The 24,550-nt window shown below is 56.8% G+C and overlaps 1 protein-coding gene across 5 annotated transcripts in view; it reads left to right on the forward strand.

Annotated features, from left to right (window-relative positions):
* Positions 1–23,960, forward strand: part of SLC45A4 (solute carrier family 45 member 4) — a 69,752-nt gene extending 45,792 nt beyond the window's left edge. For 3 of the 5 annotated variants that reach the window (XM_064476791.1, XM_010987226.3, XM_064476794.1), the window contains 6 exons: positions 15,643–15,831; positions 17,834–18,013; positions 18,524–19,557; positions 20,405–20,504; positions 20,950–21,161; positions 23,133–23,960. In XM_064476791.1, the coding sequence (XP_064332861.1) occupies positions 15,643–15,831; positions 17,834–18,013; positions 18,524–19,557; positions 20,405–20,504; positions 20,950–21,161; positions 23,133–23,492 (2,075 nt within the window). In that variant the 3' untranslated portion in view covers positions 23,493–23,960. The remainder of the gene's footprint in view (positions 1–15,642; positions 15,832–17,833; positions 18,014–18,523; positions 19,558–20,404; positions 20,505–20,949; positions 21,162–23,132) is intronic. The other 2 variants (XM_064476792.1, XM_064476793.1) reach the window with 2 other exon arrangements.
* Positions 23,961–24,550: the final 590 nt, after the last annotated feature.

Raw genomic sequence — 24,550 nt, forward strand, 5'->3', positions numbered from 1 at the left:
TAAAAATTACTAGAAAGTTTTTCCACCCAGGAGTAGCTAGCCAATTGAGAACATGCGTGTGACAGTTCATCTTTGACAATTTTCCAGCGTTGTTAAACCGGGACCATCCTGCTGTGTGTGCGCGCGCACCAGTCAAGACGTGAACGTGTGAGTGAAGAAGCCCCTGCGCTCCCAGCCCCCCGTCTTGGGCTGTGCTGGGGTTCAGTGGCTGTTGACAGCAAGCACTCAGACCGAGCTCCCCCACCAAGAAGGGCCCCCTGCAGGCTGTCTGTAGTCTCCAACAGGGCTGGGCCCCTTGGCCTCCAGCTGGTCTTCAGGGTCCCTCTGTCTGCTGCCCTTCCTCCAGGCTGGCCTCCCTGGGGCTCCTTGCAAGGTGCTCTGGCTGTGCAGTGTCTCCGCAACATACCCGTTTGGGAGAGAGGAGGCTGTGGGCTGCCATTTGGCCCCCAAGGCTCAGCGTCCTCTGCGCCCTGGGCCCCAGGACTCTGCTGAGCCTGGCTCTGGAGCGCACTGTGAACTGTAACACTCGTCTTTGTGGTGATGACGCAGGGTGTGGTTCTGGTTTCTCTTTTGCATTATTCGGTGGCACAGAGCTGCCCTGCCCTGCCCGGGCCCCCACCCCGTGGTGAAATTGGGAGGGGGCCACCTCTTAACCAAATGTTGGCTCTTGGAGAATCCATCTTTGTGGCCGGCCTTATATCTCTGTGGGTACCAGCATCTCTTTTTTTTCTGCAAAGGCTCGCAGAGCTCGTGCTTTGGAAGAGTTCAGACCCGCCTGCTCGTGGCCTGCGCTCCCACCCCGAGCCCCTTCAACATCCAGCCCTGTCCTCTGGGTGACCTGTTATGCTTGTCACTTCTGCAGTGGCGATAGTTCCGATGCAATGACCCGCAGCCTGTCCTCGGGCCAGGCTTGCTGCGGTCAGTGTGTGCGTGTCCCCTACACTTGGGAGGCTCCGAGAGCCGTATTCGTGTCAGCTGTTCCTGTAGGTTGTCCCCACTGCTTCCCGCCAGATTTCAAGTACCTTCAGGGCAGATTCAGACATGCTCACCTCGGTGCCCGCCCGGCTCCCAGGGTTTTCCCACACATGTGACACACGAGACTGGTGGCCCCGTGCCTTGTCCCTGTCCCCAGGAGCAGCAGAGAGCACAGAGCAGAGAAAGAGCCCAGCTCCAGGTCAAAGCAGAAAGCCTGTGGGTTTCTCTCCAGGCGTCACTGCATCATCCTGGTGGGCACCCCCCTTGGCTCTGACTTTGCAGGAGGTTCCTGGCCGACTTGGGGCTGGTCCCATGTGTCTTCAAGCATCACCATCGTCTCTTCCTCACCTGTCCAGAGGCCACATTTGCTGTATTCTAGATTTCCACATCATCAAACATTTCTGCTTCTAGCGGGGACTTTTAAAACTATGTGCATTCTTAGGCTTCAGGGTCAAAGATTCAAATGAGGAAAATCAGAGTAGCTCCTAAAAATTGCTATTTTGTTAGTGCCAAGGGGGTGTTCTGGTAAGACCTGCAAGCTTGGGCACAAGGAAGAGGGTGGGGTGTGACATGCAGGGGCTGGCAGCCTGAGGCCATGCCGAGGCGTAGCAGCATCCGTGCCTGCTTCCTGCAGGGCCAGTGGTCTGAGGGCAGAGGAGGGGCTGCCGGGAAGCTTCTGCAGACCAACTCCTGCCACGTGCCCGGCACCGGAGTTAGGTGCCCATCGTTTGCATGCTGCACACGTGTCTGTGTGCATGTGTTATATGCGTGTGTGCACTCACGCGCAGCTGATGAATCTGGCTTCTCAGAGTTAGGATCAAGGCGGAATGTGAGGTCCCTCGTGAAGGAGAGGCTGGGAACAGCCTGCCCAGAGCTCTGAGCAGACCTCCCTAAAGGGCAGGCGCCCTCCTGGGCAGGCGGCTCCCACTGGCACAGTCTGTTCCCAGACAGCCTTTTCCCTTGGGAGAGAGACCCCCCCACTCACCCCCATTGTTTCCCTCTTGGTTCAGGATGTGTCCTCGAGGGAAAAGGAAAGTCAGAGGAAGAAGAGTGCCCCGCGGCCCCTCAGCCCACAGTGAGAGACGTGGACTTCTCTCCTGCTGGCCGAAGGCGGGGGTGCCGCGGCCCCCAGGACCGGGGGCGGGGAGGGGCCTGCAGGTTTATTTACGGGGAAGGTGAGGTCTTGGCTGTCTCATTCAGGGAGGGTGAAACTTGGTGAAACTGTTCATTTTGTATACGTCCATTTGTTTTTTAATTTTCCAAAGCAGAGTTTTTCCACTTTCTGTCGTGGCTTAATGTGAGTCAGAATCCCTAGGATGTGATTTGTCAGAACTTGGAGCCCTCGTTTTCTTCCTGTGGGAAAAGCCTACCCTTTTAAAAGCCTGTCTTAAAGGAAGCAGCACAGCTTAAGTGCCTGAGGTGCTGGTCATTCCCCTCCACTCCCTGATGGTCGAGGCCAGGAGGGCAGCTGCGGAGCTTGAGCCTGCCAGCAGCCTCGCTGACTCATCGCACAGTCAACACCTTTCTGAAATCCGGGTGCGACCTTTCCCCCCCCAGGGAGTGAGAGGTTACAGCCCAGCCCTCCAGGGACTCAGTGCCCCGGCCCTAAAGCTGTGTGCCTTCCCGTGCCACTGACTGCGGATTGCGTTCGAACCCCACGGGGCAGCGCCCCGCACCAGTCTGTGGGGAGAACTGAGAGGTGCAGGGGCACGCTGCATCCGAAGTGAAAAGCGCCTCGTTATCCTGTGTGTGCGCCCGCGCAGGCGTCACTTGCCCAGGTGGGCTCTTGCGGAGTCATGACTTTGAGCACGGGTGGGTCCCCTGCACCCTCCCTGAGTGGGCACAGATGTTGCTAGCAGGTGACCTGTCGTGAAGTCGAGCTACGTTTTACGCGATGCAGCTAACGTGGGCTTCCAGCAGGTGTGTGAATGCACGGAAGCACCTCTGTGGCTCAGGCTCGCTTGCCACCTTCCTAAGGATCCCCTGTTCGGGTGGGACACCCCGGGGCCTCCTGCGGGTAAGGCTCCAGATTGGTGCTCCTGTTCTGTAGAAGCAGACCCAGCACCTTGCTGCCCTCAGTTTCCTCTGTGCCAGAATTCCTAAGGCGTACCTGTTGGGTTCATGAGGATCACCTGCCACTCCTTCATTCACGACCCTGCGTCATTTAAGGGCTGTTTCAAAGAATCAGGTGCAGCCCCCGAGGGCAGGGCTCTGCTCAGCCCCTGCAGTGTCCCCTGGTGTTGGGGGAGGGGTGTTCAGGCTACAGGGGGCAACTGTCCTGTGCAGAGAGCACTGGGCTCAGTGTCCTCCCCTTCCCCCGGAGTACCATCCAGTGAGCAGGGCAGTTGGGCCCACAGGGCTGGAGGTGCCAAGAAGGAGGGGGTGGTAAGTGGCCAAGACTGATTGGGCCCTCGGGGACATTAAATCCAGATGCAGGACAAATGCTATATGATCCACTTACACGAGGGACCTGGAGGAGTCAGATCCATGGCGATGGGAGTAGAATGTGGGGGTGGGGGTGTGTGTGTGTGTGAATGCTTAAAGGGCACAGTTTCAGTTTTGTGAGATGATAGTCCCACGAGGATGGTGGTGGTGGCCGCACAGTGGTGTGGGTGCTCCTGGTGTCACTGACCTGAGCACTTAGAGATGGTTAGAATGAGGACTTTTACACGGCGTATGTTTTATCCCAGTTTTTCAAATGTGAAAGAACATCAGCTGGGCCTTACAGAATATCCAGCTGAAGACTGGACTTCCTGCTGACTGAGACTGAGGAAGCTTGAAGGGTGACACATGGCCCGGGCTGGGAGTCGGATGGGAGACAGCTCCCGACACCTGCACATGGTGTCCGTGCCTGGGAGTCATGGCATGAGCACCCACCCGGGCTGGGGGACCCTCACTCGGCCTCCGAGGCTCACAAGCAGTGTGCCAGAGGTCAGACACGTAAACTGGCAGAAGTCTGTCAGAGATCTCCTGAATTTTGCCTAAAATAATTGAGAAACTGTTGTGCAGAGCTCTTCTGTTTGGATTGGGAAGTCTAGATTTCCTCATGTTTCAGATCATTGTATTTTAGAAACAATGAAATGTCAGCTGCAGTCATTTTTCCCAAGGAATTACATGCCTGTTGTTCTCGCATCAAACGCTTGCTGAGTGCCTACCTGCCAGGTGCCGGGCATGGGGCCAGGGGCCGGAGACGCACTGGAGCAGCCTGCGGTCGCTGCCTCTCAGGGAGACGGGGCACGTCACGGACGGTTTATGGGGAGGGGGGGTGAGAGGCTTGGAGCACGTGTGGGAAAGCTGGCACCCTGATTCCAGCCAAAAGGGCCAAAAGTTTCCAGATCTGGGGAGGCAGCAGGGAGGTCATCCAGGCACTGAGCCTGTGCCCTGTGCCAGGTGCTGCCAGGGCCTGGGGTGCAGGTTGTGATTTGTGGTCCCAAAAAGCAAAGTGAGAAAGGACAGAGTGCTGGCCATTGCCCGCTCTGTCGACAGCAGAACGGGACAGGAGGCTCCCCGGCTAGGCACAGAAAGACGGGGCGAGGGGTGGGGGAGCTGCGCAGCAGAGGTGCCGGACCTCCTAGTTGTGAAGAGTAAGCAGAGGTCTGCAAGTGAAGGCGAGCTGGCACATTCCGGGTTGTGGCGTGGCAGGAGAGGCAGGAAGGAGAGTTGGGCATGTTAGGGAGACTGTGACTGAGCCTGCGTGGCAACTTAAGGGGGTGCCTGAGCCTGGTGCAGAGTGGTGTGAGGGGAGATCTGGTCCCTGGTGGGCAGGAATCAGATCGTAGGAGGCCTTATGTGCCACTGCAGGGAGGTGATCTCCAGAGAAACCTGAGCGAGTCTGCCTTTTTCCAGGAGTGCTCACAGGAGCACAGGAAAAGCAGGAATGCTTTTTAGAAGTCTTAGTAGCAAGCACTGTGCTGTTATATTGCAGCCGTATCCAAATGTGCTAGATCTTTGTAGTCTTCAAAATTACAGTAACAGGACAGGAGTCACGCACCGTCAGCCCTCCGTGCCTGTGGGTTCCACCAACTGCAGACGTAAAATACTCCAAAAAGATTCCGGAAGCTTCCCAAAAGCAAGACTTGAACTTGCTGTGCCAGCAACTATTTACATATCATTTACATTGTATTAGGTATTCTAAGTAATATAAATTACTTTAAAATATATGGGAGTGCACCAGAAATTGACACATTGTAACTGACTGTACAATTAAAAATAAATTAAGTATATGGGAGGATGTGTGTAGGTTATATGCAAATACTATACAGCATTTTATATGAAGGACTTGAGCATCTATGGAAATCTGTGGGGGATCCCGGAACCCGTCTTCTGCGGATACCAAAGGACTACTGTGACACTCGGGTTAAAGAAGACAGAAAAAGATTTTATCATTTATTCCTGCAGAAAATGATCATTTGACTTTATAATAAACAAATGGTCTCTTAACTTTGCTCTTAAAAATAATCAGTATAGAATGTGTCCAGCAGGAAAATATTTCAGTTATTTCTGAGATGATGGTAATTTTGTCATTACAAAATCAACAATTTAAATCTTCAGCAAAACATGTGCACATGTAACATGCAATCATGTGGGAGTAGGAGTTGTCTTTGGTGCAAGATGGGTCGTTGCCCCCCCCATTTAAATGAAGGGAGGACATGGGTGTATCTTACAGCTTACAAACTGCTGTAGGAACATCACAGACAAACTGAGGGAACCTCCACCGACCTGCTGAATTGGAAGTAACTTGTTAGAAGTACTGTATCTGCAAATCTTGGTTAAGGTGTATCACAAAATGCAAAACTGGGTGGAAACTGAAAGTGTGAGTTTCGGCTTGAGGCGGTCAGGGCGGGCCGCCCGTGCACTGGGCTGCTGACCGTGGCACGGGAGAGCCCTGCGCCTGGGCCTGGATTTCCCAGCTGGAGGATTGGTGGCAGAAAGTGCCCACAGCCAAGGGTGGGTCCCAGGCTCAGCATGGGGTGGTGGGAAGGTGCCGAGTCTGGCCAGAGGTTGTAAGGTTTCATCAGTTTCAACCAAATTATGTTTTACTTAAATTCCTTTCAGTCCTACACACGCTCACGTTTTGCTGTTACTTTAAAGCATGATTCGCGGGCAGCACTCCCTATTTTGATGGTAAGTTTTGGGTCCATGAGGGGGGCCCCCGGGCTTCCTCTTCCGGGAGCCTGGCTCTGAGCACTTCCCCGATCTGCTCGCCCTGGCGCACAGCTCTGTGCTCTGTGATCGCAGGGCTGACTGGAGGCCTTCGGCCCATTTCTCCCCGTGTTTCTGCAGTAGAAGTGTGGCCTGTGTTCTTCACCTTCCTCTTTACTAGACTGACAGCAAAGCTCAGCTCCCCTGTGGCCAAACCAGAAATACAGTCTGCGGACCCATCTTGGCCTGGGTTCGAGTGCCCCGCGTTGCGTGCGCCAGCACCCTGTGCTCCAACACGGCTTGTAAAGGGCGCCTCACCTGCATCTCGTGCACCTGAATCATTAACCTAAGTGGAGAGCAGAGTACGCATCTCTCCATGTTGATTTTGTGTTGGTTGGTGCTCAGCGGTGCTGCCATGGTCGCGGCTTCCCAGTGTGACAGCTGGGCAGGCCCAGCCCTTGCCTTTGCAGGTCTGGTGAGCAGAGCCCTGAGTGTGCAGGTTACCTGCATCCTGGCCCAAGGGTTTCGCTGTCACTGGAGGTGAGCCCAAACGCGTGGGGAGTGGAGGCCAGCAATAAAGGAGAGGTCACTCTCTTCAACAGCTCGTCCCAAGGTCACCACGTGACAGCCACTGCTGGCCAGGGCACAGGCCCTGAGAGCCTGGCTGCTGGAGGAAGGGCCAGGGCTGAGCCCGGCGTGGGGAGCCAGGCCAGGTGTGCTGGCTTTCCCGTCACCAGGTCTGGGGCCCTGCTGCACTGCAGGCAGAGTATGGTGGGGGCCCTGGCCGGGGCGGGGCTGAGGAGACATTGCAGAGACCAGGAATCGGGTAAGGACCAGGACCGGCTAGAGATGGCCCGTCCCCAGATCACCTCTGGATCCCTTGTGTGATGGACACGAGGTGCTGGTGGGGAGGCCAGGCCACCTGGGATCCCCATTTGGATGGAGAGATCCTAAAAGCGGTAACAAAAGTGATTTGTGATTTTTAAAAAATGTCAAAGTGGGATAATGAATAACGTACAAGGATTGAGCTGTGGGGAGGGAACAGACACAAGAGCCTGTCTCACGCTGGCCCAGGGACTTCACCTGTCACCTTTCAGTGCTCCCGAGGGTCCTAGACAAGACCCGTGCTAAGGGTGTCAGGGTCAGGAAGGGAGGTGACTTGCCCAGGGGTCCATGACCGGAAAGCATAGAATCAGAATTCGAGCCTCTCCGCTTCTACAAACCAGGCCACGTCCGCCTGCCCTGGACCAGGCCAGGCCGGAGGCTGCAGTGATGCTGGTGTGCGGTTCAGGAGGGAGCAGAGCTGCTGGAGGAACTTCCCCACTCTCGTAAGCGAGGTGTGCGGACCCCAAGACCATGTTACGTGTTCACGATGTGCGCCTGCAGCCAGCTGGTCCCCATGACCCAATCCTGACGCAGCTCTGGAGGTGGTACTGTCTCCCCAACCTTTGCACCGGCAGAGAGCGGCTGATGCCCGGGCCTGCGGTGGGCTGTGTCCTGGGAAGCTGCTGGGAGGAGAGACCCCTGCAGCTGGGCCCCAGGGAGCAGGAGGTGTGCCCACTGGCTTCCCAGAGGCTCAGTGCCTGCCTGCGTGCGGCCGGGGGCATCCTACTGGGCTGCTGAGGCTGCTCCTTGTTCAGACATAGGACCCGTGCCCTCACCCCAAGTTGTCGGGAAGCCCCCATGCAGGGCTGGTGGTGGCCACACACGTTTATTCCCTTGAAACTAAGCCTGGCCTCAGGGCCAACACAAGGGGCTGGAGAATGTTCATTTTAGTGGAAGAAAGACCGTTTGGAACCTGCTGGAACTTAATGAATCCTTGAGTAAGTTTGGATGGTGCCATTTCTAAACTGTTGCCCCATCCAAAGTGGCTTGTTCTCAGATGGCGCCTTGAACCACAGGGAGCCTCTCGGCCGTCTTCACCGGAGTCTGCTCGCAGGGAGCACGTAGTGAATAAACTGAACGAACTTGGCTGCGCCTCGTGGCTCTCCATGGCACTGCTGCCCCTGGCGTCACTGGGTCCGGCCCCACGAGGCCCAGGTCCCCGCCCCTGCTCTTGAACGTCCGCGCTTATGCTGTGCTCCCAGGCACGACCGGGCCTGGGCCGGGCACACACCCGCAGGGCCGTTTCTGTTGCAACTGGGAACGCCAGGAAGTGCTGTGCCAGGGGAGGCCCCAGACGAGGCATCTGAGCTGATTGCCCTTTCTTTCTCTTTACCTCCTCCTCCCAACCTTCCTGGGATTCTGGAAAGTTCCTTGCAAATCTGCAGCCCTCTCTCCAGCTGGAGGAGGTGTTGCCCTCTGCCCAGGGCAGACCCTCCTGCTCAGGGGGCCCCTTTCCTGGACTTCACACTTGAGCCTCTGCCCCAGGGCCTGGTGTGTGCTTCTGGAGGGCAGGACCCTTGCTTTGCCGTGTCTGTAGCCCCCTTGGTGATGGTCCCCCGCAGGGTTGGTTACATTCATCAGAGGTCACTCCAGGCTGCTGAGCGTTTCCCAGGGACCCGGTTCTCATGGGCTTAATGTTATCATGCAGTTTTTGTCTGCAACACAAGCATATCTTGATGGAGAAGGCTTTGTCTATTGAGAGAAAGAATGTAGTTCCCATTCCCATTTCAGATCTTTTGTTAAACATTTATAGGCAATGTTCCCGCCCCCGCCCCACCCCCAGGAGTACCAGTTTATCAAAAGAGACGCTGTGTTGAATGGGGGCGCCGCGCGTGACCGAGCGTGGTGGCGTCGCCCGTGACCTCACTCAGCCCCGACAAGCGGTGACACACTCAGTGTTTCCTGTGAACGGGGAGCCTTCCTGGTCTCACCATTGTTGTTCGCTTTTGCCTGGAAGAAAACAAAAATTATTTACTATGCACCGGCACTGCGTGTGTTTAGAGCTTTGCTGGGAAATGCCACGTCCAGGGCGTCCCAGCAGCTGCCTCACCGGGGACGGGGTCGGGGACAGGGCTGTGTTCTCAGGGCTGGGCCTCTGGAGCCAGGCTCACTCGCTCTGCCAGGCAGGGGCTGCTTTGGGGACGTGATGGGAAATGTTTATTTTTCTCTGCAACGTGCTGAGATGAGAGCTGTGGCCTGGTGTCCCCGTGGCACCCAGTGCAGGGTGTGTTCCCATGGCCCTGGCCACTCAGCCCAGGCACAGACCCTGCCTGGTGGGCTTGCACACTCTCTGCAGCCTGGATCCCTTCCAGGAGGGTTGGGGAGAAAGTAATGGGACAGAAGCTACGGTCGGTCCCATCTGCTCCTCCTGGGCTCTCCTGCCTTCCTCAGCTTGACCAGCTTGTGGTCCCTGCCACCCGCCCCAGAGGGCCTTCCCTGGATTGGGGTGTCACATGTGGAGTGGGCAGGAGGAGGGAGAGCGGCCCCGCTGAGGGAGGGGAGGGAGCTGGCACCACTGCCCAGTGACGCCATTACCCGGCACGTGGTTTTGGAGCCCGCTGCACACTGGGCGCTCTGCCAGATGGGCCAGCACTTGTGCCAACGTGGGGCCCTCTGAGCTCTTGGCCAAGTCAGTGGATGCGGATGGGCTGGGTAGGTAGGCGGGCAGCCTGGTGACCAGGAGGGCAGTTTCGGGGGGCTGTGGGGGTTAGCAGGTGGTGCAAAGGGGGTATGAGGAGGGAGTAGTTTACGTGGGCAGGGGCAAGGGCGAAAGGGCATGTGCGCTGGGGTGCCGACTCCTGGGCCAGGTTCTCCCCCACACCTCCGCCATCTCCTCGGTCCCTCAGGGATTAGAGCATCGCTGTGAGCTGGGGAAGGTGAGCGGGGCTCCGCGTGCACCTGCGGCCCCTCCGCCCCTGAGGCCGGCCAGCGCTCGGACAGCCCGAGGCCCATGATGCTGGGTGGGACCCGGACTTGGGGTGAATTGCTGACCAGCACCCAGCTTGACAGATTTCCTAATGAGTTCCTAAGATTTGGTTAAACTGGTAACTGTTTTAATTCTAGTTACACAAGTGTTTTCAGAAAGGGGTGACAGAACTTCCCAGTTCGCACCTGTGAGCCCCGTACCTGAAAGCCACACCCTCGTCCTGTCATACTGGCCAGGGGTCATCTCTGTGTCAGGGACCGGCCCACAGAGCCCCACAACCCTGCTCTGAAAGGCCGTCTTTAGCAAACACACATAGGGCACAGCTCACAGCTCACCGGAAAGGAGCCTTTGGGGGGCAGGCAGAGTGGTAGCTGGCTCTGGGGCGTGCACTTGAGCTCAGGAACCGGGCACAGGGGTGAGCCGCACTCTGACCCGAGCATCGCAGCTCCTGGGGTGAAGCACACACACACCTGCCGGTGGGACCCAGTGCCCACCACCTGCCAGGTGCCCGCGGAGGCAGTGCTGCCGCAGTGTGAGCTGTGATGGGAGGGCACCTTTGGGTCCGCCGGGGTTTTCTGGGTTCCTGATGGTTGCGGGAGTGGTCCCAAGGCTGTGCAGACTTCTGCTCACACTGTGTACCCTCCCTGGTGAGAAGCCTCAGTTTCCAGGGGGTACCGACGACGGAGGTGGCTTTCTCTGTCCCCTCACACAGCCAGCCTTTCCATGCGTGTCCGTGTTGTAGCCTGTCCTTGGGAAGAGCACAGGCCCCGCATCGGCCAGACCCCACGTGTCCCGCGCTTGCCGGCCCCTGTCGACTGGGGGGGACTGTGGGCCTGTCTCACAGGCACTCGCTGTGCCCTCTGCAGTCAGTCTTCAGATACTTACGTCTGCCACAGAGCCCTGCAGCTCCGAGATGTTTGCAGGATGTTTACGTGAGTTGGGGAGTGAGGACGAACAGTTGTCTTGTGACCAGGCTCTGTAGCCTCTCAGCTCTAGGTCACGACAGTGGAAATGAGACCACTCATGGTGACCAGAAGGAAGTGCTTGGCCACTGTTTGTGCCTCGCCAGTCGAAGAGGCTGAATCTTCAAGGAACAATTTTATCCGTGCAATTTTCTTTCTCCCCGTTAGAACTGGAGAACTTCCCAGATACAATGGTGTGGCACCAGGTGAGTTTCTCACTGTTTTGTGGCTTTTTGCTTGAATTGGCTTCATGTGATGCAACACAGTGGGACTGGAACATCACTGGGTACCTGCCCTATTACTGCCTTGAAGACCCAGGGGCAGAGTTGAGGGCGTAGCTGGAGCTAGGGAGCCCTAAACCCTGTGTGTCATCTCTGCTCATCTCTCTTGCTGATCCCTGAAATGTACATTTGTGAGACAGATTTCAAGCAACTCAGCTGAACTAAAAGAACAGAACAGAGATTTCTTCTACCTCCCATTGCAGGAGAGACAGTTTTGAGTTTGAGTCCAGCTGAGTTCATTGTTTATTAAAACAAAAATATCAATACTCTTACAAGGAATATAGCAGAATACAGAGTTTCTGCAGCGCAGTGTCTGCAGTACGGCTCAGTAGCACGAGACCTCGGGGCCAAGAGCACAGCCCTCATCAGGAGAGAAGGCCGCAGGGCGTGGGACTCCAGGACGACTGCCTGAGCGGGGATGATCAGACAGGCCTGCTCTGCTCCAGGGCATAAGGGAAAACAGCTCGTGATGGAAAGTTAGAAGTCCTGACAGAGGAAGGTAAGCTATTTAAAAAAAAAAAAAAAGATGAAAGTTCTGGAATTGAAAAATGCAGTATCTGAAATAAAAATTCATCAGATGGGGTTAAGGGCCGCTTGGGGGACGAGAGAAAATTCTGTGGACTAAGAAGTTGGTCAGTAGAAACGATAATGTGAAGAACAGAACAGAGACTGGGGGAAAACCAGCCCCTGGAAACAGTGGGACAGTGTCAGGAGGAAGGCCTGAGCTACGTGTCAACAGAGTCCCAGAAGAGAGGAGAGAGAGCGGGGCATAAAAAGGTGAAGTGAAAAACAGCCGGAAATTTCCTAACTTTGGTGGAAGCTTAAACCCGCAGATTAGTGAAGCACAGTGAGCCCCCGAGCAAGGGGACTGTGAAGAAAACCAAACCCCGCTCAGGCTCCTCACCATCCGGCTGAAAACCATCAGCGAAGGGGAAGTCTTGAAGGCACCCTGGGGGAAGAAGACACACTTGAGGTTTGCAGTCACGTGCACCCTCACAGCCCTCTCCGCAGAGGACAGTCCCCAGGGCCCTGGGAGGAGAGGAGTTAACTGGAGTTCTGGATCCAGCAGACGTGTCCTTTAAGAAAAAAAGTGAACTAATGAGATTTCAGATAAAATGTAAGTGCAGCAGAGCTCTCAGAAATGCTGAAGAAATGAAAGACAGTTCTTCTGGCCAAAGGGAAGTGATGCCCCAGGGGGCCTGGGAGCTTCAGGATGCAGGGGAGGGTATGGACATGGTGAGATGGGTGGGTAAAAATAAAAGACAAGTTTCCTCTCAATTCTTTTAAAATAAATGATTGTTTAATACTACAGCAGGAAGGGTCCGAGGGGTAAACAGGCAGAGAGAGCCGCGAAGCTTTTTTTTTTTTTTCAGTGGAGGTACTGGGGATTGAACCTAAGACCTCATGCATGTGAAGCACACGGTCCACCACTGAGCTATCCCCTCCTCCAAACCCCCTCTTTTTTTAGCTGCAAAGCTCTTATGTGACACGTATAACAGACGCTAACAGACTGAGAAGTTGACATAGAATGCAGTCTCTAGAGCAGCCACTGCAAAATAACGCTAAAAGGCTGATAACATACATTGAAATGGAATGTGAGAAAAGAATTCATTTAACCCAAAAGAAGGCAGGAGAAGAGGAACAGAGACACAAGGAGGGGGCAGACAGAAAGCAAGTAGTAAAATGGGGGCCCTCACGTTGACCACGGTCAGTGTTACTCTGTATGTGACCGACCACACCAGCAAGGGGAGAGGTCAGAATGGACAAAACAGCAGGAACCATCCACCTGCTGTTGAAGAGAGACGCTAAAACGCTGCGTCACAGAGCAGTGGGAAGTAAGGGAAGGAAACAGGACATATGCATCCCAGGCGAAGTGGACTTCAGGTAAAGACAGAGTATTGCTGGCAGTAAAGAGGGGCTGCTCAGGATGGAGGGGCAGCTCAGGAATGGGGGGTGCGTGCCTGAGACGAGCTGTGAGACGCATAAAGCAGAGATGGCCAAAATTAAACACTTCCGCCATCATTGTTGGAGATTGTAACACCCCTCGTTCAGCGGTGACAGGGAGCCTGAGCACAGCTCAGAAGACGGCGCAACACGGAGCTGCGTCCGGCGGAGGAAGTGCTCCCGGCTCCCCGGCCACGTGTGGGTCCCGGCCCTGAGCCCCGCCGCACACGCTCACCAGCGGGCCCGTGTGGCCGCGCTCCAACACAGCTGTACAGGCGCTGAAGTGGAATGTCGTGTAAACCTTTTCCATGTTCCTATTTTGATCTTTTTCAACCATTTAAAAATGTAGCAACATTCCTAACTTGGGGGCTGCCCAAAAACAGGCCACAGAGCTGGTCAGCCCTGGTCTGGAGCCTTGACCTCGAGAGGGAGGAGGGTGTGGAAATACAGCAGCAGTGGTGAGCCCGGGTCAGTGGGAGCTGCAGGCGCGTGGGAAGGCCTGGGGGGTGACCCCTCTGAGTTCTGACAGGAAGCAGGCAGGGAGCTGGAGCATGTCCTTGTGCCCAGAGCAGGAAGGCCAGACCCCAAGGAGAGACAGGGAGCAGCAGGGTGTCGCTGTGTGTGCACGCGCATGCCTGTGTGTGTATGTGTGTGTGTGTGTGTGTGTGTGTGTGCGCGCGCGCGTGCTGCAGCTCTGTGTGGAGCCCCGTCACCAGGCTAGACAGCATTTATTAGTAAAGTTGTGATGTTTGAAATTCCCAGCGAAAGTCAAAGTCGGAGTCCGTGCACCTTGAGAATGTTTTCCGTTCTTTCTGAAACTGACTACGTCGCACTTGCTTAACGGTTGTGCGGGGCATTCGTCTCCGAGAAGCCCGCTGCTCAGCCGTGTGCGTTACCGAGTGTGGCCACTGTGCCCGGCGTGGCCGCTGTGGCCGCACAGCTGTCGCTTTCCCCACTGCCTGACTTTGACGGCACACAGAGGACCTAGCCTGCTGTGTAAACCACAGTATGTCAACAGAGCACACTCAGCAAGCCCCTCGGTTCCTGAAACATCAGTACATTCTGCTGACTTGAAACAGGAACAAAATCCACCCTTCCTAAGGTTCTACGTGAGGTAAAGGTCGAGGCGACACCTTGAAATCTAGGCTGGATGTGTGTTTTAGTGGGTGAGTTAGCAGTGGTTTTGAAAGGAGCCTCCCGCCTCCTTTGAAAATGATTTCCTCCTGCACAGTCTGTTTTTCTTGGTAGCTCAGCGCCTTTGGCGGCGTAAAGCATTGGCTAAAGGAATCGCTGGTGTGCCAAAGCCCCTTTTATTTTTTAAGTAAACTCGTCACTGAAGTATGATATACAGAGAGGTGCACGATCCAAGTGTCCAGCTGGGCGAGTCGTCACCGGGGACCCCCTTCCAAATCAGAATCAGAACTTAACCAGCCTGCAGCCCATGCCCCTCCCAAGGGTGACCACCACCCTGCCTTCTGCCGCAGAGATGCCGTTAGCCCCTTCGGACTTCATGTAAATGACACCCCCAGCGTGTGCTCTTCTGCACCAAACGTGTATGGATTCGGCCATGTTGTGTGTTGCTGCTCGTTCACGCCAGGTGCTGCCTGGCGCTCCTGAGTAAGAATGTGCCAGCCCTGTTTCTGATGGGCATTGGGTTTGTGTGAGCACCATGTAGAGTTGGGGTGGGGGCCGGGGGGACAGAAACTTTGAAATCAGGCAGCCTTGGGTTTAAATCCTGGGGCTTCCACTTTCTTGCTCTGTGACTCCAGGCAGGTTGCCTAGCCTCTCTGAGCCTCAGATTCCCCGTCTGTAAAATGGGCACAATCGTCTCTACCTCCCTTGGTGGCTCGGAGGACAAGTGAGTGAGCACAAGCACCAGACACACCCCAGGCGCCAGCTGGCCACACACTGATGCTTCTTCCCCTCTTGCCGCTTCTTGGTGGCTGCTCATAAGCCTGCTGCCGGGGTCACTGAGCCTGTCAACGGTTTTAAGACCCCTCGGCAGGACCCTTGTGATGGGTTTCGGCCAGTGAGGCCAGGATGCCAGCAGCATGGGTCCTCACTGCTCTCTGAAGCTGCAGCCCTTGACCCGCCTTGTTCTGGGCTGAAGGGGGCACAGTGCCTTGTGCCATGAAGCAGTCCCTGAGGCCTTGGTCAGCGCCAGCAGAATGAGAGGGTCTTGGCCTCGTGCCGCTGCCCCTGCGGCACCCGCTGCGTGCAGGCCTGGCACGGCGGCGCTCCTCACGTGTGCATGGCCAGCCTGAGCCCCGCTGGTTCCGGCGTGTGCTGTTCCATACGTTCTGTGCCCAGCTGCCATGGGCACCGCGGGCAGTTCCCGGGCCCCTCACTCTAAGGCCCAGGTGCTGGCCTTGGGCCACCTGACGCTTCCCAGGGGGCTTTGGTTGATTTCAAACACTCAGCCTTGCAGGGGGCACGTGTCCCCCAAGGAGTTTTGAACCACACGAGCGGGGTGGGTGGGTCTGCAGCACGCACACCGTGTGTGTAATGGCCCGCATGTGTGTTGCAGGCCTTCCGGAGCAGTACTACAGCCTCACCTGGTTCCTGAGCCCCATCCTGGGCCTCATCTTCACCCCCCTCATCGGCTCCGCGAGTGACCGGTGCACCCTGAGCTGGGGCCGCCGGCGGCCCTTCATCCTCGCGCTCTGCGTGGGCGTGCTCTTCGGAGTGGCCCTTTTCCTTAACGGCTCGGCCATAGGTGAGTGTCCTGCGCCCCGCCCGGGACAGCTCTCCCTCCGTGAGTTGTGCAGGCTTGCATCCTTTGGATGGGCCGGTCCTGGACGGGGCACGCCTGGCCGCGCCGAGCGGGGCCCCGCGTGGGAAAGCCGTGGGGACCTGTTCTCAGCGAGCGCTTCCTGTTGTGATCCGTTTGTTTTTAATGCGTATCTGACACCACGTCCTGTTTCCAGCATTATTTCAGAAATTATCTTTTCTTTTTTTTTCTCCTTTTCTTAGACTTGGTATTGAAAATGTCCAGACCTAATTTGATCTTGTTTTTGGTTTCACGTCCTCGTGGTTTGTTTTGTTTTGTTTTGTATTGTTTTCAATTAGAGCAACTGTATGTAGGAAAGAGCTTTTGTCTTGAGGGCACCCATCAAAACTGCTCAAAACAGAATCCTGTTTTCTGGCAACAATTTTTTGAGATGGAGGCTTAATCTGAGTTCTGACAGATGTGAGCATGTCCCACGTCTGTGTCAGTTCAGGTGGGGGTCACTGATGCTGGGAGGCTTGGGAAGGGGCCGCAGAGGAAACCTGTGCAGTGGGAGCCTCTCGGCCCCTCCGAGGCCTGCGTGGGGCCAGCGGGGCGAGCTTGCTCCCAGGCGTGGTGGGGGCGGCCAGGGAGCTGTGCCCCCTCCCCAGCTGGATGTCTCTGGATCAGAAGTCCAGGGGGTGCTGCCCTTCTGGCACCTGCACACTCAGTTCAGAGGGAACGCCGTGGCTTTCTCAGGGACGTATCTGTAGGGTGGCCCCAGCCACTGTGGCCCAGAGGCATCAGCTTGGAGATCCAGCCTGCACTCTGGTGCCTGTCTCTTACTTTACCTGTGCTTCTCCTGGGCACTGTGGGGTCGAGGTGGCCAGCAGGGAGCCCCGGGTCAGAATGCCTTTCCTTCTTTCACACGGGGCCAGTCTGTCTGTGACCAGCCTTGTCTGCAGAGCCTGGGTCCCAAATGACGAGCCAGCTGCCTCCTCAGCTCCTCTGTGCAGAGTGTCCTCAGTTCACAGCAGTGAGTCCAGTAAACCAGCCTTAGCTCAGCTGTCAGGGGAGCAGGTTGGTGTCTGGGTTCAGGAGCAGACTCACCTGCAACAGGTGCGTAATTAATCGCTGCTCTTGTGTGCTTACGACCCCCTTGGGAGGACTCGTGCTAAAAGCGAGACCTTTGACCTCTCTTCAGAGCCGCACCCTGCTGGAGGGCAGGCCGTGCAGTGAACTAGCTCTAGCTCGACAGACTCCCAGGGGCAGGCGTGGGTGTGTTTCAGTGTCATTTCGCTTCTGCTCGAGGCTCTGCCGGCGTGTGACGCAGTGGCCGTCGGCCCGGCCGGGTGCCTTGGATGTGGTCTGGCCATGAGGCCTGGTCAGTGGTGGTCCTGGAAGCTTAATTCTTTGTAAAGTAAGTTGGAGAATGGACACATGCTCGCTGTGTAGCTCAGGAAGTCACGTTCAAGCAGAGTCTTCCTCTGAAACCACAGTGTATGGATAAGGAAGTGTCTCTCAGATGATCAGGAAAACCCATCATGTTCAGGAAGCACCAGCCAAACAACTTGCAGACCCTGGGCCAGCCCGCACCTAGGCTCCCTCTGGAGGCCCCTGCCCAGAGGAGCTGACTTTGACCTCTAATGCCGTGTGCACAGAGGTGTCGCGAGTGACCAGGTGTGTCTCAGGCCCCCTCCTCACTGACGCTGAGTCAGCGCTCCCAGCACAGCCCCTGGTGAAGGTTGGACAGGAAGGATCATTTCCCCATTTTCAGTTACAAAATGTAATGGTGAGTAAGGTCTTTGAGGTTCACCGAGCAGCTAAAATGAAGGGGGACAAAAAGTTACCCTGGAAACAACAGAAACGGAAGAAACAAAGGTCAGCTTCTGTCTGGAGCGTCTGTGCCGAGGAGCACACCCTTCTGGCTGGGCGGAGGGTCGCCATCTTCCCGGGAGATCACAATGGCACTTGGGCGCTGAGATGGGACTGCTCCTCTGTGCCCTGTCAGGTCTGTCCCTCGGCGATGTCCCCAACCGGCAGCCCATTGGCATCATCCTCACGGTGCTGGGGGTGGTGGTCCTGGATTTCAGCGCCGACGCCACCGAGGGGCCCATCCGGGCCTACCTGCTGGACGTGGTGGACAGCGAGGAACAGGACATGGCCCTTAACATCCACGCCTTCTCTGCCGGTAAGTGTGCCCTTGCCTGGCCGTCTGAGGGTGGCGGGGTTGGGGAGGCTGCTCCCAAGGCCAGTGCCCCCGCGTCAGGGTGGCTCCCGTGACCCCTGCCTGTGGCTGCATCTCAGACCTCGGTGGGCAAGGCCGTGAGCGGGGACCCAAGCAGGCCCAAGTGATTGTGGTCTGGGGTGGGGGGACATGCTAGCCAGGTGGCCACAACCCAGGGCCCTGGCCGAGCAGCTTACACCTCCTTGAGGAATACGGACTCCGAGCTTGCAGGTGGCAGTTAATGCCGAGAGCAGACACGGAGCAGCTGCCGGTCCTCTGCCTCTGGTTTATTAGGTGAGAGTCCGTGGGGTCAGAGAACGCAGAGCCTCGGGGCAGCTGCAGTTGCTCTGTTGTCCTGCGGTTTTCTCACTCTGAGAGGTGGCCCCGGCCCCCGAGGGAGGGTTGGCCGCCCCTCCGGGCCAGTCTCCCTTCTCATGCATCGGTCACGACTGCTCTTCCCCTCCCATCCCACAGGCCTCGGCGGGGCCATCGGCTACGTGCTGGGGGGGCTGGACTGGACCCAGACCTTCCTGGGCACCTGGTTCCAGACACAGAACCAGGTGCTCTTCTTCTTCGCGGCCGTCATCTTCACGGTATCGGTGGCCCTGCACCTGTTCAGCATTGAGGAGGAGCAGCACAGCCCCCAGCAGGAGCGTGGCGTGGAGGTGGCCGACGCCACGGCCCCTGGCCCCCATGCCAGCATCCTGGACGGCGGCGCCCTATTCCCGGACGAGGTGCAGTCGGAGCACGAGCTGGCCCTGGACTACCTGGACGTGGGCATGGCGCGCAGCAAGAGCGACTCGGTGCTGCACGTGCCCGACGCCGCCCTGGACCTGGAGCCCGGGCTGCTCTTCCTGCAGGACATCGAGCCCTCCATCTTCCACGATGCCTCCTACCCCAGCACCCCCCGCAGCACCAGCCAGGAGCTCGCCAGGCCCAGGCCGGCCGGCCTGCCGCCACTGCTCAGGGAGCCCGCCAGGGAGGATGAGACCCTGCTCGAGAACCACCTCAGCGCAAGCGGTCTCCCCAACGGGGGCCTCTCCCCCGCATGCGACGGCCTCGGCAGCTATGGCAGGGTGGGCATGAAGCCCTCGGCCACGTCCGGCTGCGCCAGGCGGCGAAGACACATGTTCCGCCGGCAGGCCTCCTGTACCTTCTCCTACTACGGCAAGATCGGGTCCCACCGCTACCGCTACCGGCGGGCCAACGCAGTGGTCCTGATCAAGCCCTCCCGCAGCATGAGCGACCTCTACGACCTGCAGAAGCGGCAGCGGCAGCGCTGCCGGCGCCGCAACCAGAGCGGGGCCACCACGTCCAGCGGGGACACGGAGAGCGAGGAGGGCGAGGGCGAGACCACCGTGCGGCTGCTCTGGTTGTCCATGCTGAAGATGCCCAAGGAGCTGGTGCGGCTCTGCCTCTGCCACCTGCTCACCTGGTTCTCCGTCATCGCGGAGGCCGTGTTCTACACCGACTTCATGGGCCAGGTCATCTTCGAGGGGGACCCCAAGGTCAGCGCCAGGGCCCCTAGTTCAGGCACTGGGAGGGGCGGGTGGCATTCACGGCCGGTGGTGAGGTCCAGACCAGAGGAGACCTGGGGGAGCTGGGCAGTGGCGGCAGCATGGTGGCCCAAGGCCTCCCCCGTGGTGGCCTGGTCACCCACACCTCCCCCAGCCCAGCACCTGAGTCGGTGATCACAGGCCTTGCATGTCGGGCTGGGGCACGTGGCGGGCAGCCGGCCAGTGTGCACCCCTGCCAACGTGGTTAGGCATCACTGTGTGAGCCCGAGGGTGGGTGCACACCTGGAGTGCATGAGAGCAGCAGGAAACCCCTGGGGTCTCGCAAGCACAGGCCATGGAGGAGCCGGGGAGGCACCACGCCAGCTCTCGCCCTGTTGACGCTGCCCCCGACCCAAGCCTCCATCTGTCGTTACTTGGGGCCGGGTCAGCTGGGTGCACCTGTGGCGTCCACTGGTTCACACCCGTGGCTGTATCGCCTGGGGTCGGGCCAGGAAGGCCGAGATGGCCGCGGCATAGGCTCAGGCCTCCCCTCTCCATGTGTTCCTATCTTCCCGGCCCGTCTGAGCTGCTGCATGTGGCCGCTGGGCTCTGAGAGGGCAGAGGCAGGAGCTGCAAGTCGGATCCACCCAGATACGGGGAAGGAGTGAAGCTGGGGGAGGAGGTGGCCGACGATCTGCCACAGATACTGACCTGGACCGCAGCTGCGTCTCCTCCACATGGTGTCACCACCTCTTAGAGTCACCAGCTGGCTTGCGGTCGAGGTTAAAATAACCTCCCTTGCCCAGAGGGTACAGTCTGGTGTCTCTGCCCCCTAACCCCAGTCTCATTTCTGCAACAGGCCCCATCCAACTCGACGGCTTGGCAGGCCTACAACGCAGGCGTGAAGATGGGCTGCTGGGGCCTGGTCATCTATGCGGCCACCGGTGCAATTTGCTCAGGTGAGTGGCCCCCAGTCAGGTGAGCCGCGCACCTGAACATGATTGGTGACTAGAAGGACTGATGGGCGTCCTGCTCTGTGGACAGCGGGCTGGGATTGGCTGGGGCCTTACTGCAGGTACAGCAGCATTGAGAACTGTCCATCCTCATCTTGAGGATAAGCCACCATTATCCAAGGGAGGCCCCGGGGAGCTGTGGGACAGGACCAGACTACGGTCTGGGACCAAGGGGGCTGCCTTCTCTCTGAGGTGCTGGAGCCCCTGGAAGCGGAGTGCAGGTATGTTGGGGGGTGGGGGCCGTTGTTGTAGCGTGGGCGGTGCGTGGTCTGGGTGGGGAAGAGGGGCGTTGCCTGTTCCCTAGCCAGGCTGAGCACCGTGGAAGTGGGCAGGGCGGGGGGAGGGAGGGGAGCCCATCCGTCACTGTCCTGTGGCCGCGCTGTCTCTGCAGCCCTGCTCCAGAAGTACCTGGACAACTACGACCTGAGCATCAGGGTCATCTACGTGCTGGGGACACTGGGCTTCTCCGTGGGCACGGCCGTGATGGCCATGTTTGCCAACGTCTACGTGGCCATGATCATGATCAGCACCATGGGCATTGTCTCCATGAGCATCTCCTACTGCCCCTACGCCCTGCTCGGGCAGTACCATGACATCAAGGAGGTGTGTGGCCGGTGGGGCGGTGGGCGAGGCACTGGGGCACGAGGCCAGAGCCCAGATCGTACCTCCAGACCGGTCGTTAGATCTGTCTGGCTCCACAGCTCAGGCTGTTCTCCACACAGCCCTAGACAGAGCTCTGTACCTTCTGGGGGACATTCGAGACACAGACTGTCCCCTGGGTCTTCGGTTCTGAAATGGCCCCTGAGGAGCCTGTCCAAGGCACGGGATCCCTGGCCGTGAGGGTCTGCTCCTTAAGCTGCTGGCTCCCCTGGGCCACTGGCACCTGCCTGGAGGCTTCAGGTGCACCTCACAGGGCCGTGATTTGGGGAGGCTGCCTGGCCCTCGCGGTCCCCTCACAGGCCCCCGAGGGAGGGGAAGCTGTGGACCAACACTGTCCTGTCAAAGTGCAAGCCGCCTATGCAGGTCTACACTTCCAGCAGCCACAGCTGACAAACAAAAGGCAGGTGCAGTCAATTTTAATAGCTTTTAAAAAATTTAATTCAGTACATCTAAAACATCATTATTTCCACATGTACTCCAGTATAAAACACTGAGGTACTTTGCATTGTCACCAAGTCTGGGAAATTCAGTGTTTATTTCACACCCACAGCACCTTTTGTTTCAGGCCAGCCACTTTTCAAATGCAACGTAGACCGTGGCTTTCAAACTGAACATACAGACCCTCCAACAGGAAGGAAGAAGACACAGAAAAGCTCACAATTCTTTCTTCCTAAACCTGAATGATGTATATCAGCTTCTAACCTCTTATGCAAGATGAATTCACAGTGATTAGGTGCCTACCACATGCAAAACCAATGAAAGTCTTAAAGACAGCATTACTTTTTAAATAAACTTTCTAGTTGAAGTACAACATGACTACAGAAAAGTATACAAATTGTAAACAAACAGCTCGATGGATTTCCAGGAGGGAGAACACACTTGTGGAACGAGCCAGACCGAGGAGTGGAGCTTGCAGACAGTCACGGTCCTGGTTTCTAACACATGGTTGGTCTTGCGGATTCTGAACTTTGTAGACCAGACAGTCTGCTGCCTTCGCCTCACCTTGTGTCCGGGATTCCCACCTGCGCTTGCACGACATGGTCGTGGTCCCTCCTTCCCTTCTGTGTTCCACCCCCTGGCCACAGCTCATCCGCCACCCTGCTGTGGGCGGCATTGGGGTTCTCCTGGGCAGGGTTATTGCTGGTGCTGCTGCACGGAACATCCTTGCCCATGTCTTATCCTGCACCTGCACCCTCTGCCTGCAGTCTTCCTGGGCTGAATTTCATGTATGTGGTTTAAGGTGGAAGATCAGAACTTTACGGCTTCCCCAGGTCTGGGTGGCCATGTTGCCCAGCGTCCCCACCTGCACTGCCACACTGTCTTTGTCAGGAGTCACACGTCCATCTGGGGGAGTCTGGGGGCATGTCTGTATTCTCCTCCATAGGTCAGTCTGTCCCAGAGATGCCACACCGTTTTAAGTAGTTTTATAGTAAGACTGGAAACCTGGCGGCGTAAGTTGAAATTTCAGCTCAGTTCTTCGTCAAGACTTGACCATTTCCTTTTCATTTAAATGTTAAAGTTAAGTTCTGGGCTTTTTTTTATTGGAAATACATCAATCAAATACATCAATTTGGAGACACTTAAAACTTTGCAGTCTTGACCCTTTCTATCCGTAAATAGGTATATGGTATAATCTGTTAATCCTCGTAGCATATCTATACATTTTTCTGGACTTTGCGTACACAATCACATCATCCATGTATAATGAATTTTATTTCTTTCTTTCCAATTCTTAATACATTTTATTTATTTTCCTTGCCTTATTGCAATGGCCTCCAATACTATATTCAGTATAAGTGGGACAGGTCGGGGAGACAGGTGCGTGGTCACCAAGCAGCTGAGGGGAAGGCGGGTTTTGTTCCGAGGTTTCTGGGTGCAGCGCCATCCCTCATGCCGTGTCCTCCTCTCTTGCAGTACGTCCACCACAGCCCCGGGAACTCCAGGCGCGGCTTCGGCATCGACTGCGCTATCCTTTCCTGCCAGGTCTACATCTCCCAGATCCTGGTGGCCTCCGCCCTCGGTGGCGTGGTCGACGCTGTTGGGACCGTGCGTGTCATCCCCATGGTGGCCTCCGTGGGCTCTTTCCTGGGCTTCCTGACGGCCACCTTCCTGGTCATCTACCCAGAGGTGTCTGAAGAGGCCAAGGAAGAGCAGAAGGGCCTGTCTTCCCAGGCTCTGGGCGAAGGCGGGAGCAGCAGCGAGAAGCCCACCGTCCTCCGGCTATCCCGGAAGGAGGGCCCGCAGGGGCCCATGGAGACCGAGTCCATGGTCTGAGCCTCCTGCACACACGTTCCAGGGCGGCGGGAGGCAGGGAGGGCGGCCCTCCGGGCGGGCTGGCTGCCGTGGCCTCGTGGCAGCGCGGACCAGAGCCCCTTCACAAAGCGGAGTGGAGACTCAGTAGTTGTAGGGTAGGTTTGAGCCACTAGGCAAAAATACCACGTTAATTATTTTTCCACAATTAAAAAAATCATTTAAAATCTTTTTTTTAATCGAAAAAATCTTTTAATTTCAACTCTATCTTTTATTCTGCATGTTTTAAAATTGTAAACCAGATTTACAATATAGACTGTAAGTGATTTAGAAACAAAAGATAAGATTTTTGCATTTCTAAAGTCATAACTGAAAACAAAAAAGATCTGATGCCCTGTGCTATATCCTGTCTGAATACTTCAGATAGCAGCGCGGCAGTCAGTGGCTAAAACATTTCTATCAAAGTCTTTCCCTGTGGACGCCTGCAGGTATGTGGACGTTCTGTCACATCTCGTCACACTTTGCTGGTGCTGCAGCTACTGGAGAGTATTTTTCTCTATGATTATTTTAGAAAAAAAAGATTTTTTTTCCCCAAAACTATGGCTTTCTTAGAAGAACAGCATCTCCTTTTTCTTCCTCCGAGTCTGACGCATTGTGCCTGGGCAGCCTGTTCTTGGTCCGCGGGCAGTGGTAGCGGCCAACACCAAAGCTGGGAGGAGGCAGGGCCCCCGGGACCCCACGTGCGCAGGACGGCCCGCCCGCAGGCTGGGATGGGACGCCGCCGGGGGCTGCTGTGTCGGCCCTCCGGCCCCGTCGTCTTTGTCCGAAGCCCCCCGAAGAAACTGTGACTCCTTCATTGCACTTTGATTCATCTTTAAACCATTTGTTGGGGAAATCATGAGGGCAGAGCCGCAGGGGCGCTCCACGCTCTTCTGACCTCTGGGCCTGCTCGCCCCGCTTTGCTGCCGGAATCAGAACTGCTGCGGTGTGAAGAAAGCGTCTCTCTGGGACAGAAGGCAGGTCCGCCCCATGCGGTGTGCCTGGTGTCAGCGCAGAATCGGACTCCGGGGGAAGCATGGCCA

This window comes from Camelus dromedarius, chromosome 20, assembly GCF_036321535.1.
Source record: "Camelus dromedarius isolate mCamDro1 chromosome 20, mCamDro1.pat, whole genome shotgun sequence".
Lineage (NCBI taxonomy): Eukaryota > Metazoa > Chordata > Mammalia > Artiodactyla > Camelidae > Camelus > Camelus dromedarius.